This window comes from Heptranchias perlo, chromosome 14, assembly GCF_035084215.1.
Source record: "Heptranchias perlo isolate sHepPer1 chromosome 14, sHepPer1.hap1, whole genome shotgun sequence".
Lineage (NCBI taxonomy): Eukaryota > Metazoa > Chordata > Chondrichthyes > Hexanchiformes > Hexanchidae > Heptranchias > Heptranchias perlo.
Genome location: NC_090338.1, coordinates 70,052,619 through 70,067,296, shown reverse-complemented (window position 1 = coordinate 70,067,296; position 14,678 = coordinate 70,052,619). Strand labels below are relative to the sequence as shown.

The 14,678-nt window shown below is 45.4% G+C and overlaps 1 protein-coding gene across 1 annotated transcript in view; it reads left to right on the top strand.

Annotated features, from left to right (window-relative positions):
- The window catches only part of LOC137332235 (myosin-11-like), a 75,583-nt gene extending 69,973 nt beyond the window's left edge, over window positions 1-5,610 (top strand). The window contains exon 4 of the mRNA XM_067995927.1: window positions 5,593-5,610. Within this exon, the coding sequence (XP_067852028.1) occupies window positions 5,593-5,610 (18 nt within the window). The remainder of the gene's footprint in view (window positions 1-5,592) is intronic.
- The last annotated feature ends 9,068 nt before the right edge of the window (window positions 5,611-14,678 follow it).

The window sequence follows — 14,678 nt, the reverse complement described above, 5'->3', positions numbered from 1 at the left end:
CTTGTCTTGTGTAATGAGACAGGTTTAATTATTAATCTCATAGTAAAAGAGCCTCTGGGGAAGAGTGATCATAATATGATAGAATTTCACATTGAGTTTGAAATTAACATACTCAAATCAGAAACTAGAGTCTTAAACTTAAATAAAGCCAATTACATAGGTATGAAGGGGCGAGTTGTCAAAGGTAGATTGGGAAATTAAATTAAAGGGTTTGACAGTTAAAAAGCAATGGCGAACATTTAAAGAAATATTTCAATATTCTCAACAAATATACATTCCATGAGAAATAAAATCTCCATGGGAAAAGTGATCCATCCATGGTTAACTAAAGAAGTTAAGGATAGTATTAGATTGAAAGAAGAGGCCTATAATGTTGCCAAGAAGAGTAATAAGCCTGGGGATTGGTAGAGTTTTAGAAACTAACAAAGGACGACCAAAAAATTGATAAAAAGGGATAAAATAGAATATGAAAGTAAACTAGCAAGAAATATAAAAATGGATTGTAAGAGCTCCTACAAGTATGTAAAAAGGAAGAGAGAGGCAAAAGTAAACGTTTGTCCCTTAGAGGATGAGACAGGAGAAATTATAACAGGGAATCAGGAAATGGCAGATGCGTTAAACAAATGTTTTGTATCTGTCTTCACAGTAGAAAACACAAAAAGCATACCAGAAATAGTGGGGAAACAAGGAGCTAACGAGAGTGAAGAACTTAAAACAATTAATATCACTAGAGAAAAAGTACTGCACAAACTAATGGGACTAAAAGCCAACAAATCCCCTGGACCTGATGGCCTACATCCTAGGATTCTAAAAGAGGTGGCTGCAGAGATAGTGGATGCATGGGTTGTGATCTTCCAAAATTCTTTAGATTCTGGAACGGATCCAATGGATTGGAAGGTAGCAAATGTAATACCACTATTCAAGAAGGGAGGGAGAGAAAACAGGGAACTTCAGGCCAGTTAGCCTGACATCGGTCGTCAGGAAAATACTGGAATCCATTATTGAGGAAGTGGTAACAGGGCACTTAGAAAATCATAATATGATTAGGCAGAGTCAACATGAAAGGGAAATCATGTTTGACAAATTCATTAGAGTTTTTTGAGGATGTAACTAGCAGGGTAGATAAAGGGGAACCAGTGGATGTGGTATATTTGGATTTTCAAAAGGTATTTGATAAGGTGCCACACAAAAGGTTGTTACACAAGATTAGGGCTCATGGGGTTGGGGGTAATATATTAGCATGGATAGAGGATTGGTTAACCGACAGAAAACAGAGAGTAGGAATAAAGGGGTCATTTTCAGGTTGGCAGGCTGTAACTAGTGGGGTGTCGCAAGGATCAGTGCTTGGGCCTCAGCTATTTACAATCTATATTAATGACTTAGATGAAGGGGCCGAGTGTAATGTATCCAAGTTTGCTGATGATATAAAGCTAGGTGGGAAAGTAAGCTGTGAGGAGGATGCAAAGGGCTCAATTTTCAAAGTAAAAAACAGGTGGGTTGGGGGCGGGGGGCATTGAAAATTGCCCCCATTTCAGACCCGCCTTCAACCCGCCCATTTTTGGTTTACACCGGGGCAGGGAGAGGGTGGGGGGCCAACCCTTTCCCAGGAGGCAGGTCGGGCCTTAAAACCTTTCAGGGAGGCTTCAGGCCTCCATTTTTCTCGAATTCCTGATTTCAACCTCGGGGGGGGGGGGGGGGCCGGGATTCCAGGGCCTTCTGTTTTACACCTCGTGAAAGGAAGCAAGAAGGCCCAAGACTAACAGGTAGGTGCCTAGAATGGACAGCTTGTGGGCCCGGAGGAGCAGTAGTGCTTCCCCCAGGCCCAAGAAGCCTACCTGCAACGACACCCCAACGATCGTGGACCCCTGACTCCCTATCACGGACACCCACAATGATCGCGGACCCCCTACCCCCAATCGTGGACCTCCCCCCGACCCCGATCCTCCCCCTCCGATCCTGACCCCAATCCCCTGACCCCGATTCACCCCCCACTTCGATCCTCCCACGCCCGACCCCCCGATCCTCCCCCCACCACTCTGATCCTCCGACCGCATCTCCCAATCCTCTCCCCCACTCCGATCCTCCGAACCCCGACCCCGATCCTCCCCCTCAATGATCGCGATAACCCCCGATCCTCTCCCCCACTCTGATCCTCCAAACCCCGACCCCGATCCTCCCCCTCAATGATCGCGATAACCCCCGATCCTCCCCCCACTCCGATCCTCCGAACCCCGACCCCGATCCTCCCCCTCAATGATCGCGATAACCCCCGATCCTCCCCCCACTCCGATCCTCCGAACCCCGATCCTCCCCCTCAATGATCGCGATAACCCCCGATCCTCTCCCCCACTCCGATCCTCCGAACCCCGATCCTCCCCCTCAATGATCGCGATAACCCCCGATCCTCCCCCCACTCCGATCCTCCGAACCCCGATCCTCCCCCTCAATGATCGCGATAACCCCCGATCCTCCCCCCACTCCGATCCTCCGAACCCCGATCCTCCCCCTCAATGATCGCGATAACCCCTGATCCTCTCCCCCACTCTGATCCTCCGAACCCCGATCCCGATCCTCCCCCTCAATGATCGCGAAAACCCCCGATCCTCTCCCCCACTCCGATCCTCCGAACCCCGATCCTCCCCCTCAATGATCGCGATAACCCCCGATCCTCTCCCCCACTCCGATCCTCCGAACCCCGATCCTCCCCCTCAATGATCGCGATAACCCCTGATCCCGACACCCCCCCGTAACTGACTCCGATCCCAACCCCCATGAGTCACGACCCCCGTGCCAACCTATGCCCACTTTTGACAACCTATCCTCACCCCTGCCAACCTATGCCAACCTATGCCCATTTGTGACAACCTATCCTCACCCCTGCCAACCTATGCCAACCTATGCCCACCAGTGCCCCCATGCTTGCCCTCGCCCTTGTGCCCACCCATGCCCCTCGTGCCCACCCCATCCATACAAACAAAGACTTACCTGCAGACTTACCTGAACACGTCCTCTCCCTGGCTGGTCTCTCGTCCGACTGAGACCAGCCTGTCAATCAGGACAGTCAGTCGGACAGGAAACCGACAAAAAAAAACAAAAGATGTCCTTACGTCAAAATCGCAAGGACGTCCGGGCAACCCGTACTAATGGGTTTCCCGATCTCAATTTGACTCCCCCAACCCTTTCCAGGCTCGGTTTTAAAATTGAGCCCAAAGACTCTGCAAAGGAATATAGACAGATTATGTGAGTGGGCAAGAAGGTGGCAGCTGGAGTATATTGAGGGGAAATGTGAGGTTATTCACTTTGGTAGGAAGAACAGAAAAACAGAATGTTTTTTAAATTATGAGAAACTATTAGACGTTGCTGTTCAGAAAGACTTGGGTGTCCTCGTACAGGAAACACTAAAAGTTAGTATGCAGGTACAGCAAGCAATTAGGAAAGCAAATGGCATGTTGGCCTTTATTGCAAGGGGGTTGGAGTACAAGACTAAGGAAGTCTTACTACAATTGTACAGGGCTTTGTCGTGAACTCACCTGGAGTATTGTGAACAGTTTTGGTCTCCTTATCTAAGGAAGGATATACTTGCTTTGGAGGTGGTGCAACAAAGGTTCACTAGATTGATTCCTGGGATGAGAGGGTTGTTCTATGAAGAGAGGTTGAGCAGAATGGGTCTATACTCTCTGGAGTTTAGAAGAATGAGAGGTGATCTCATTGAAACATATCAGATTCTAAGGGGGCTTGACAGGGCAGATGCTGAGAGATTGTTTCCCCTGGCTGAAGAGCCTAGAACTAGGGGGCGTAGTCCCAGGATAAGGGGTCGGCCATTTAAGACTGAGAAGAGGAGGAATTTCTTCACTCAGAGGGTTGCGAATCTTTGGAATTCTCCACCCGAGAGGGCTGAGGATGCTCAGTCGTTGAATATATTCAAAGACTGGGATGGATAGATTTTTGGACTCTAGGGGAATCAAGGGATATGGGGATCAGGCGGGAAAGTGGAGTTGAGGTCAAAGATCAGCCATGATCTGACTGAATGTCGGAGCAGGCTCGAGGGGCCGTATGGCCTACTCCTGCTCCTATTTCTTATCTTCTCATATTCTTAAACCATTAAGACAGGGAGAGTTTTAAACAGTAATTCTGAAACGAACTGACATTGCAAGTTTGAGCAGTTGGGTTAAAAAAAAAAGTTTCTCAGAATGTGTTCATCATTCGAATGCCTGCAATTGCTGTTGAAAATGACACGGGCTCCGCCTCCAGAGGAGGCAGCAAGGTTCAAATTCCCAGCATAGCCTGGCACAATTTCCCCTCAGTTTGCAGAAATGGTGGACGTGAAGTGAAGCAGGGACGTTTGTTAAACCCACAAGCCGATCAGCCAAACTCTCCTGAAGAGGCCTAGTGTTTTTGTGATGGGAGCCAAATCCAGCGCAGTTACTGGACTAACACGCTCAGCTGCACTTGTACTTCTCGCACATTTGACCTATCCTTATGGCCCCTCTCCGGGCTTTAGATTGTTAAAGATGAGCCAACTGTGAGCACAGTGGACTTGGAGCTGCTGGGACCTAGGGGTGAGAGACTGCCCCAACACATTTCAACTTAAGTCCAGTTCATATTGTTACGACGGGGTTGGCCGTTCAACCATGCCGATGTGGTAGAGATCCTGTTGGCTGCTGATGGCAGTTTGCTTGACACGGGCCAGGCAATGATGAACTGAGACCCCCCCCCCCCACCCCCCAATTCCGAGAAAGCCCAGCGGAGCACAGCCTCAGCAATGCCTTCACTTCTTTGCTTCGTGACATGTGGGTCGCCAACCCTCCAGGATTTTCCTGGAGTCTCCAGGAATTAAAGATTAATTTCCTCAACACTGCTGTGAGCAAATCAGGAGAAAAAAATCATTGGGGCATTATACAAAACTGTTTTTTTTTCATTTTCTTTGAACCCTTTCGTTTATTTGTTATAAAATATTTGGAGATGGGGAAGAAAGGCTATTGGAGGCAAGTTGTCATGTGATGAAACCTCCTGGAATATGTTCACCCAGAGTTGGCAACCCTATATGGATGGTAAAAGAAAAAAATAGACATTTATGGGCAGCTTCCCTTGTGCGTACATTAATGGGAAATGGTGCTGTGCCCATAGCGTTCTAACACAATGCCAACCAAGTTGATTGTCCCTTTTTACACAATGTTTCAGGACCCTTAGGAGATATCGGGTAGAAATTAATTTTGGCCTGTTTCTAGGCCCAGACTCGACGCTGCTCAGAGAGACCCGGGGGGGGGGGAGGCCCGAAATTGGGCCTCGGGCCTCAGCTACATCTTCAAGTCCAGCCCCTGGTGCCTGTCGCGCCTCCCTCAGGCAGCCCGCCCCATGAGAAAAATGAATTTCGGTCCTCCAGCCCGGGCCCTCAGGAAGGGGGTTGTGACAGGCAATGGGGTGGGGGGGGATGGGGGATGGCGATCGCCCGTGACGCTGAAAAAAACGTCTCCACGAATTTAGCAGGCTGTCAAAATTGGTATGCTTTGAGCCCATTTTACGCCCGAAAAACGGGCCCAACTCAGACCAATTTCTGGCCCCTAAACTTTCTTCCTGTTCGTCTTTTCTTAGGTTGAGAACCCCAGCTGAAGAACCAAAGCCCACACCAGCAAGGGTGAAAACAGAGGGAGAGAAGCTCGAGGTACAATGTGACGGATGGGCGTTGCCAGGCTTGGGTTTCAGAAGCCCGGAGATTGTTGGAGGAAGAGAATACTGTGGGAGGTGAGGAGTCCCACAGTGTTCACATCCTGGAAAAGGAAGAGATGGAACAGAAAAAGGTGCAATGAATCTTGATTTCAACACAGTGAGGATGCAAGGAGGAAAGGGCATGTCGGATGGTGTATTTGCCTGGTGTTAATTTATGCCGATTGATGAAAAGATAGCAGGGTAAAAATTACAGTTGGGAATGTTATCATGCAAACGCTTGACCTGCTCATCCTAGATTCCTCTCAGCTCTCTTAAGAGTGACATTAACTGATTCATTTTAAATGGAATTGATTTGATCAGTTTAAATGTTCATACGATAACATCACCAATGGTAACTTATGAACTAGTGGGTCCAGCCCACAGTAAAGCATCTGTTAACAACGCTGGAGCAAAATGTCCTTGGGCCACAAGTCTCAAACATTCACTGATATCAGCCCGAAAACATTCTCCCAATGGTAACTCAGTCAATACCTGCAGTGAGAAGAGATTGCAGACAGTCATCGTGATCCTTCATTTGTCCCTCATGTGTTCCAGGGCTGATTGGTGCTAAATTTGGCACTAGGTCTGGCCCTTAAAGAATGTTCCAATATTAATCTGTTACATTCTTCAATAAGAGCCATGCTTCTTCAGAGGGATTTGGGTGTCATCGTCCATGAAACACAGAAAGTTAACATGCAGTCACGGCAAGCAATTAGGAAGGCAAATGGTACGTTGGCCTTTATTGCAAGGGGATTGGAGTACAAGAGTACGCAAGTCTTGCTACAAATGTACAGGGCGTCGGTGAGACCACACCCTGGAGCACTGTGTACAGTTTTGGTCTCCTTACCTAAGGAAGGATATACTTGCCTTAGAAGCGGTGCAACGAAGGTTCACTAGATTGATTCTTGGGATGAGAGAGTTGTGCTATGAGGAGAGATTGAGAAGAATGGACCTATACTCTCTGGAGTTTAGAAGAATGAGAGGTGATCTCATTGAAGCGTATAAAATTCTTAGATTACTTCACAGGGTAGATGGGAGAGGCAGTTTCCCCTGGCTGGAGAGTCTAGAACTATGGGGCATAGTCTCAGGATAAGGGGTGAGCGATTTAGGACTGAGATGAGGAGGAATTTATTCACTCAGAAGATTGTGAATCTTTGGAATTCTCTAACCCAGAGAGCTGTGGATGCTGAGTCATTGAGTATATTCAAGACTGAGATTGATGGATTTTTGGACACTAAGGGAATCAAAGGATATGGGGATTGGGCAGGAAAGTGGAGTTGAGGTCGAAGATCAGCCATGATTTTATTGAATGACGGAGCAGGCTCGAGGGGCCGTATGGCCTATTCCTGCTCCTATTTCTTATGTTCTTATACTCATAGGAAACAATAGGAAGTCCAACAGTGAAGTGGGATCCAAAGATCCATTTATGGAGATAAGAAAAAGAAAGAAAGAACTTGCATTTATATAGTGCCTTTCATGACCTCAGGGCATCCCAAATTGCTTTACAGCTATTTAAGTGCTTTTAAAGTGTAGTCACTGTTGTAATGTAGGAAACGCGGCAGTCAATATGCGCACAGCAAGATCCCACAAACAGCATTGTGATAATGACCAGATAATCTGTTTTTTAGTGATGTTGGTTGATGGATAAATATTGGCCAGAACTCTCCTGCTGTTCTTCGAATAATGTCATGGGATAGTTTACGTCCACCTGAGAGGACCTGTGTTTAATGTCTCTTTTGAAAGACGGCACCTCAGATAGTGCTGCACTCCCTCAGTGCTACTCTAAAGTGTCAGCCTAGATTTTGTACTCAAGTCTCTGGAGTGGGACTGAAACCCACAAACCTTCTGAACCAGACTGTTCGCAACCTTGGCCTAATTGACCCTGAGCTGATCTTCCGACCCCATATCCTCTCTAACACCAAGACCGCCTACGTCCATATCCGTAATATCGCCCATCTCCAACCCTGCCTCAGCCCATTGGCTGCTGAAACCCTCATTCATGCTTTTATTACCTCCAGACTGGACTATTCCAATGCTCTCCTGGCCAGCCTCCCACCTTCTACCCTTCATAATCTTAAGCTCAACCAAAATTCTGCTGCCCATATCCTAAATTGCACTAAGTCTTGTTCACCCATTACCCCTGTGCTCACTGACCTACATTGGTTTCTGGTCCGGCAATGCCTCAAATATAAAATTCTCATCCTTGTGTTCAAATCCCTCCATGGCCTCGCCCCCTCCCTATCTCTGTAACCTCCTCCGGCTGTACAACCCTCCGAAATCTCTGCGTTTCTCCAATTCTGGCCTCTTGTGCATCCCCGATTTCCATCCCTTCATTGCCTGGGCCCTAAGCTCTGGAATTCCCTCCCTAAACCTCTCTGCCTCGCTACCTCTTTCTCCCCCATTAAGTTGCTCCTTAAAACCTACTGCTTTGAACAAGCTTTTAGTTACCTGTCCTAATATCTCTTTATATGCTAAAAGGGTTAAATCATGAGGACAGGTTGCATAGACTAGGCTTGTACTCCTATTACTGATATTTAGAAGATTAAGGGGTGATCTAATTGAGGTGTTTAAGATGATCAAAGGATTTGATAGGGAAGATAGAGAGAAACTATTTCCTCTGGTGGGGGGAGTCCAGAACAAGGGGCCATAACCTTAAAATTAGAGCTCGGCCGTTCAGGGGTGATGTCAGGAAGCACTTCTTCACACAAAGGGGAGTGGAAATCTGAAACTCTCTCCCTCAAAAACCTGTTGTGGCTAAGTCAATTGAAAATTTCAAAACTGAGGTTGATAGATCTTTGTTAGGTAAGGGTATTAAGGGTAATGGAACCAAGGCGGGAAGATGGAGTTAAGATACAAATCAGCCTTGATCTAATTGAATGATAGAACAGGCTCGATGGGCTGAGTAGCCTGCTCCTGTTCCTGTGCTCGCTGACCTACATTGGCCCATCATGCCTATGCTGGCTTTTTGAAGGAACTATCCAATTAGTCCAACTCCCCTGCATTCTCTATAATGTTGGAGGGGATGGGGTATTCATTATCTGATCAACTAGATCATGGGAAATCTTGACCAGTTCCAATGACCAGTCCAACCTGTTATTGAAATGTGTCCACAGAAAATGGCCCCATTCTGTTTCCCGGGAATCTGAAGCCAATCTTACATTTTTGGCTTCCTGCAATTTTGCCATTTCTAGAATTGAACCACAATTAGCCCAAAGCTCGTCGGCAAAACATGCACCGTATGTAAATAGCTGGAATAATGAGTTCTTGATTTTGTGGAAGGGATTTGAACAGTGACATGAGAACATAGGAACAGAGGACATAGGACAATGGAACATAGGACACAGAAACATAGGACATAGAAACATAGGACAATGGAACATAGGACATGGGAATATCAGACATAGACACATAAAATATCAGAACATAGGAAGATAGAATATAGGATCCTAAGACATAGGAACATAGGGCATTGAAATATGGGACATATAAGCATAGGATGTAGGAAGATAGAACATAGGAACATGCAACATAGGACAATGGATATAGGAGCATAGGACAATAACACACAGGAACATAGGAACATGGAACATAAGAACATAGGACATAGGAATATAGGAACATACAACATAGAAACATAGAACATTGCAACATGGAACATAGGATGTAGGAATATAGTAAGATAGCACATAAGGCATAGAAACATAGAACATGCAATATAGGACAATGAATCATAGTATCCAGCACAGAAGCAGGCCATTCAGCCCAACTTTGAAAGAGCTATCCAATTAGTCCCACTCCCACGTTCTTTCCCCATAGCCCTGCAAATGTTTTCCCTTCAAGTATTTATCCAATTCTCTTTTGAAAGTTACTATTGAATCTGTTTCCACCATCCTTTCAGGTAGTGCAATCCCTGGTCATGACAACTCACAGCGTAATTTTTTTTTTCCTCATGTCACCTCTGGATCTTTTGCCAATTACCTTAAATCTGTGTCCTCTGGTTACTGACCCCTCTGCTGCTGGAAACAGTTTCTCCTGATTTCCTCCATCAAAACCCTTCATGATTTTGAACACCTCTATCAAATCTCCCCTTAACCTTCTCTGCTCTAAAGAGAACAATCCCAGCTACTCTAGTCTCTCCACCATTCTAGTAAATCTCCTCCACATTCTTTCCAACGCCTTGATATCCCTCCTAAAGTGTGGTGCCCAGAATTTGCCACAATACTCCAACTGAGGCCTAACTTGTGTTTTCTAATGGTTTAACATAACTTCCTTGCTTTTATACTCTATGCCTCTATTTACAAAGCCAAGGATTCCATGTGCCTTTTTTAACAGCCTTCTCAATTTGTCCTGCCACTTTCAAAGATTTGTGTATGTCCAACCCCAGGTCTCTCTGTTCCTGCACCCGCTTTAAAATTGTACCATTTAGTTTATATTGCCTCTTCTCATTCTTCCTACCAAAATGAATCATTTTACACTTCTCTGCGTTAAATTTCATCTGCCATGTGTCTGCCCATTTCACCAGTCTGTCTATGTCCTCCTGAAGTCTGTTACTATCCTACACATTGTTTTACATTTCTGAGTTTCATGTCATCTGCAAACTTTGAAATTTTACCCTGTATACCCAAGTCCATGTATATATCAAAAAGAGCAGTGGTCCTAATACTGACCCCTGGGGAACATCAATGTATACATCCCTCTGAGAAACAATCGTTTACCACTACTCTCTGCTTTCTGTCCCTTAGCCAATTTCATATCCACGCAGCCACTGCCCCTTCACTCCCATGGGCTTTAATTATGCTAACAAGTTTATTACGTGTTACTTTATCCAATGCCTTTTGAAAGTCCATGTACACAATATCAACCACACTACCCTCATCAACCCTCTCCATGAATGTAGGAACATAAGAAAATAACACACAGGAACATAGGAAAATAGGAACATAAAACATATTACGTAGAATTACGTAGAATGTACAGCACAGAAACAGGCCATTCGGCCCAACAGGTCCATGTCAGTGCTTATGCTCCAGACGAGCCTCCACCCACCTTACTTCATCTAATCCCATCAACATGTCCTTCTATTCCTTTCTCCCTCATGTAATTATTCAACTTCCCCTTAAAAGCAACTATGCTGGTCGCCTGAACTACTCCTTGTGGTAGCGAGTTCCAAATTCTAACCATTTTCTGGGTAAAGAATTTTCCCCTGAATTCTCTATTGGATTTATTAGCGACTATCTTACATTTATGGCCCATAGTTCTGGTCTCCCCTCACAACTGGAAACATCTTCTCTACGTCTACCCTTTCAAACCCTTTCATAATCTTAAAGACCTCTATCAGATCATCCCTCAGCCTTCTCTTTTCTAGAGAAAAGAGTCCCAGTCCATTTAGCCTTTCCTGATAGTTGTACCCTCTTGGCGGTCACTCGGTAAAATTATGCCGTTCAACAAATTCTTCTCAAAGCCTCTTTGGCCCTACAGCTCACAAATTTCCAATAAGTGCACAAATGCTGACACGGGCACATGCACATACACACACACCACACACACACACATGTACACATTCATACACAGACACATGCACACACACCCTACACACGCACACACACACACACCACACACACACCACATACACACTTGTATACATTCATACACACACACCCTACACACACATACACACACACCACACACACACACCACATACACACTCATGTACACATTCATACACACACACATACACACACACCACACACACACTCATGTACACACTCATGTACACATTCATACACACACACATGCACACACACCATACACACGCACATACACACACACCACACACACACTCATGTACACACTCATACACATGCACGTACACACACACCACACACACAAGCATGTACACACTCATACATACACATGTACACACACAACCACACATACGCACACTCACTCACACATACACAAATGCACACACACTCACACATACACACAGACACACAAACCACACACACACACACACACACACACACACACACACAAAAACACACGCACACACACAAAAACAAACGTTGCCCTCTTGCCCTCCCCCACCTGATTTCAGTGGCTTGTCTCCAGTCGCTGTGGGCAAATTATTAATACTTTGAATATCTAAAACTTTCCAAGTCAACAAGTTGAAGCTCCCGCAGCTTGCCAACCCACCACTCGCTCCCCAGTGGCAGGATGTACTGGAAATCACGAACACTTGTAGTCTTTGTATCACTGTCCACTCCAACTTACACTAAACAGGATTGGAGCCTTCAGATTTCAAATAGCCAAGTTACAGATATATGCCTCGTACTGATGTTTCTCAGCAATTAAGGACTATTAGGAGCTAGGGTTGCCAATTCTGGTTGCATGTACCCTGGGAGGTGTTGTCAGATGCTCCACCTCCACTATCCACTATTGGTCACCTGGGTCACCAATCCTCAGGGTGCACAGCCATCCCACGACGGTTGATAAACATGTGGACTATTCATTACCCAATTGGATGATTCTTGACTGTCACTCAATGAGACTTTTATCCCCCATCTCCAATACTTTGTTTAATGTCCCTGTGATTTTTCTCCTGGGTCACTTGCAGCAGTGTCTGGGAGATTAATCTTCAATTCCAGGAGACACTAGTACAATCCGGGAGGGTCGGCACACCTAATAGGGCCGGCCATCAATTTATCTACCTCAGATTGTTGCTTTTCATTCTTCATAACATGCTCAAGACATGGTAGGAAAGATAATGGACTTTTTACTCAAAGATGTAATAGAAAGACACCTAGAGAATGAAGATATAATAAAGATTAGTCAGCATGGATTTTAGAAGGGAAAGTCATGCTTGACCAACCTTATTGAATTCTTTGAAGTAATAACAGAAAGGGTAGACAAGGGTAATACAGTAGATGTAATATATTTAGATTTTCAAAAGGCTTTCGATAAGGTACCGCATTGTAGACTCATGACTAAGGTCAGAACATGTGGAGTCAGGGGACAAGTAGCAGAATGGATAACAAGCTGGCTACAAAACAGAAAACAGAGAGTAGGGGTTAAAGGTAGCTACTCAGACTGAAAAAAGTGGGAAGTGGCATTCCACAGGGATCAGTGCTGGGCCCACTGTTGTTCACAATTTACATTAACGATTTGGATTCGGAAATTGGCAGTACAATTTCAAAATTTGTGGACAACACCAAATTGGGGGGGTGTAGTTAGTACAAAGGAAGAATGTGTCAAAATGAAAGAGGACATTAATAAACATGCAGAATGGGCATGTAATTGGCAAATGAATTTCAATATAGATAAGTGTGAGGTGGTGCATTTTGGTAGGACGAATAAGGAGGCCACATATTGCTTGGATAATAAGAGTCTAAATAGGATAGAAGAGCAAAGGGGATCTTGTGGTACAGATACACAAATCACTAAAAGTAGCGATGCAGGTTAATAAGGCCATAAAAAGGCAAATCCAGCACTGGGGATCATTTCTAGAGAGATAGAATTGAAAAGTAATGACATTATGTTAAACTTGTTTAGACCACACTTGGAGTATTGTGCACAGTTCTGGTCTCCATATTATAGAAAGGATATGGAGACATTGGAGAAGATGCAAAAAAGATTCACAAGGATGATACCAGAACTGAGAAGATATATTTATCAGAAATAGATGAACAGGCTGGGACTCTTTTCTCCAGAAAGGAGAAGGCTGAGGGGTGACCTGATAGAGGTCTTTAAGATAATGAAAGGGTTTGATAGGGTAGACATAGAGAAAATGTTTCCACTTGTGGGGAAGTCCAAAACTAGAGGTCATAGATACAGAATAGTCGCTAATAAATCCAATAGGGAATTCAGGAGAAACTTCTTTACCCAAGGAGTGGTAGGAATGTGGAACTCGCTACCACAAGGAGTAGTTGAGGCAAATAGCCTAGATATATTTAAGGGAAAGCTGGATAAGCACATGAAGGAGAAAGGAATAGAAGGATATGCTGATAGGGTTAGATGAAGTAGGGAGGGAGGAGGCTCATGTGGAGCATGAATGCCAGCACAGACCAGTTGGGCTGAATGGCCTGTTTCTGTGCCGTAGTTTCGATTTAACTCAATCTAAGACATTTGTTCAACAACAATCTGTAATTTTACAGCACTTTCAATGTAATTAAATGTCGCAAAGCATTTTGCAGAGGCTGGATAGTGTGCAGTGACGGTTGGATGCAGGGGTGGGTGACTGAAGTTATGGGTGAAAGAGAAAGGCTTTGAGGAGCTTTTAAAGGAGGGGAGAGAGGGGCGAGAGGGAGCAGCTTAAGGAGCTGATTTGGCTAAAGGCACTGCTACCAAAGATGGAGTAGAGATGGGGGGACTCAAAGGAGTTGAGAATTGTAAGTTGATACACGAATACTGGGCAGGAACAGGGACAAGCCCATTGGAACAGCCCCTCGAACCCCTCGGGCACTGTTTTTTTATTCATTCATGGAATGTGGGCGTCGCTGGCAAGGCCAGCATTTATTGCCCAACCCTAATTGCCCTTGAGAAGGTGGTGGTGAGCCACTTTCTTCAACCACTGCAGTCCGTGTGGTGAAGGTTCTCCCACAGTGCTGTTAGGTAGGGAGTTCCAGGATTTTGACCCAGCGACGATGAAGGAACGGCGATATATATTTCCAAGTCAGGATGGAGTGTGACTTGGAGGGGAACGTGCAGGTGGTGTTGTTCCCATGTGCCTGCTGCTCTTGTCCTTCTAGGTGGGAGAGGTCGCGGGTTTGGGAGGTGCTGTCGAAGGAGCATTGGCGAGTTGCTGCAGTGCATTCTGTAGATGGTACACACTGCAGCCACGGTGCGCCGGTGGTGAAGGGAATGAATGTTTAAGGTGGTGGATGGAGTGCCAATCAAGCGGGCTGCTTTGTCCTGGATGGTGTCGAGCTTCTTGAGTGTTGTTGGAGCTGCACTCATCCAGGCAAGTGGAGAGT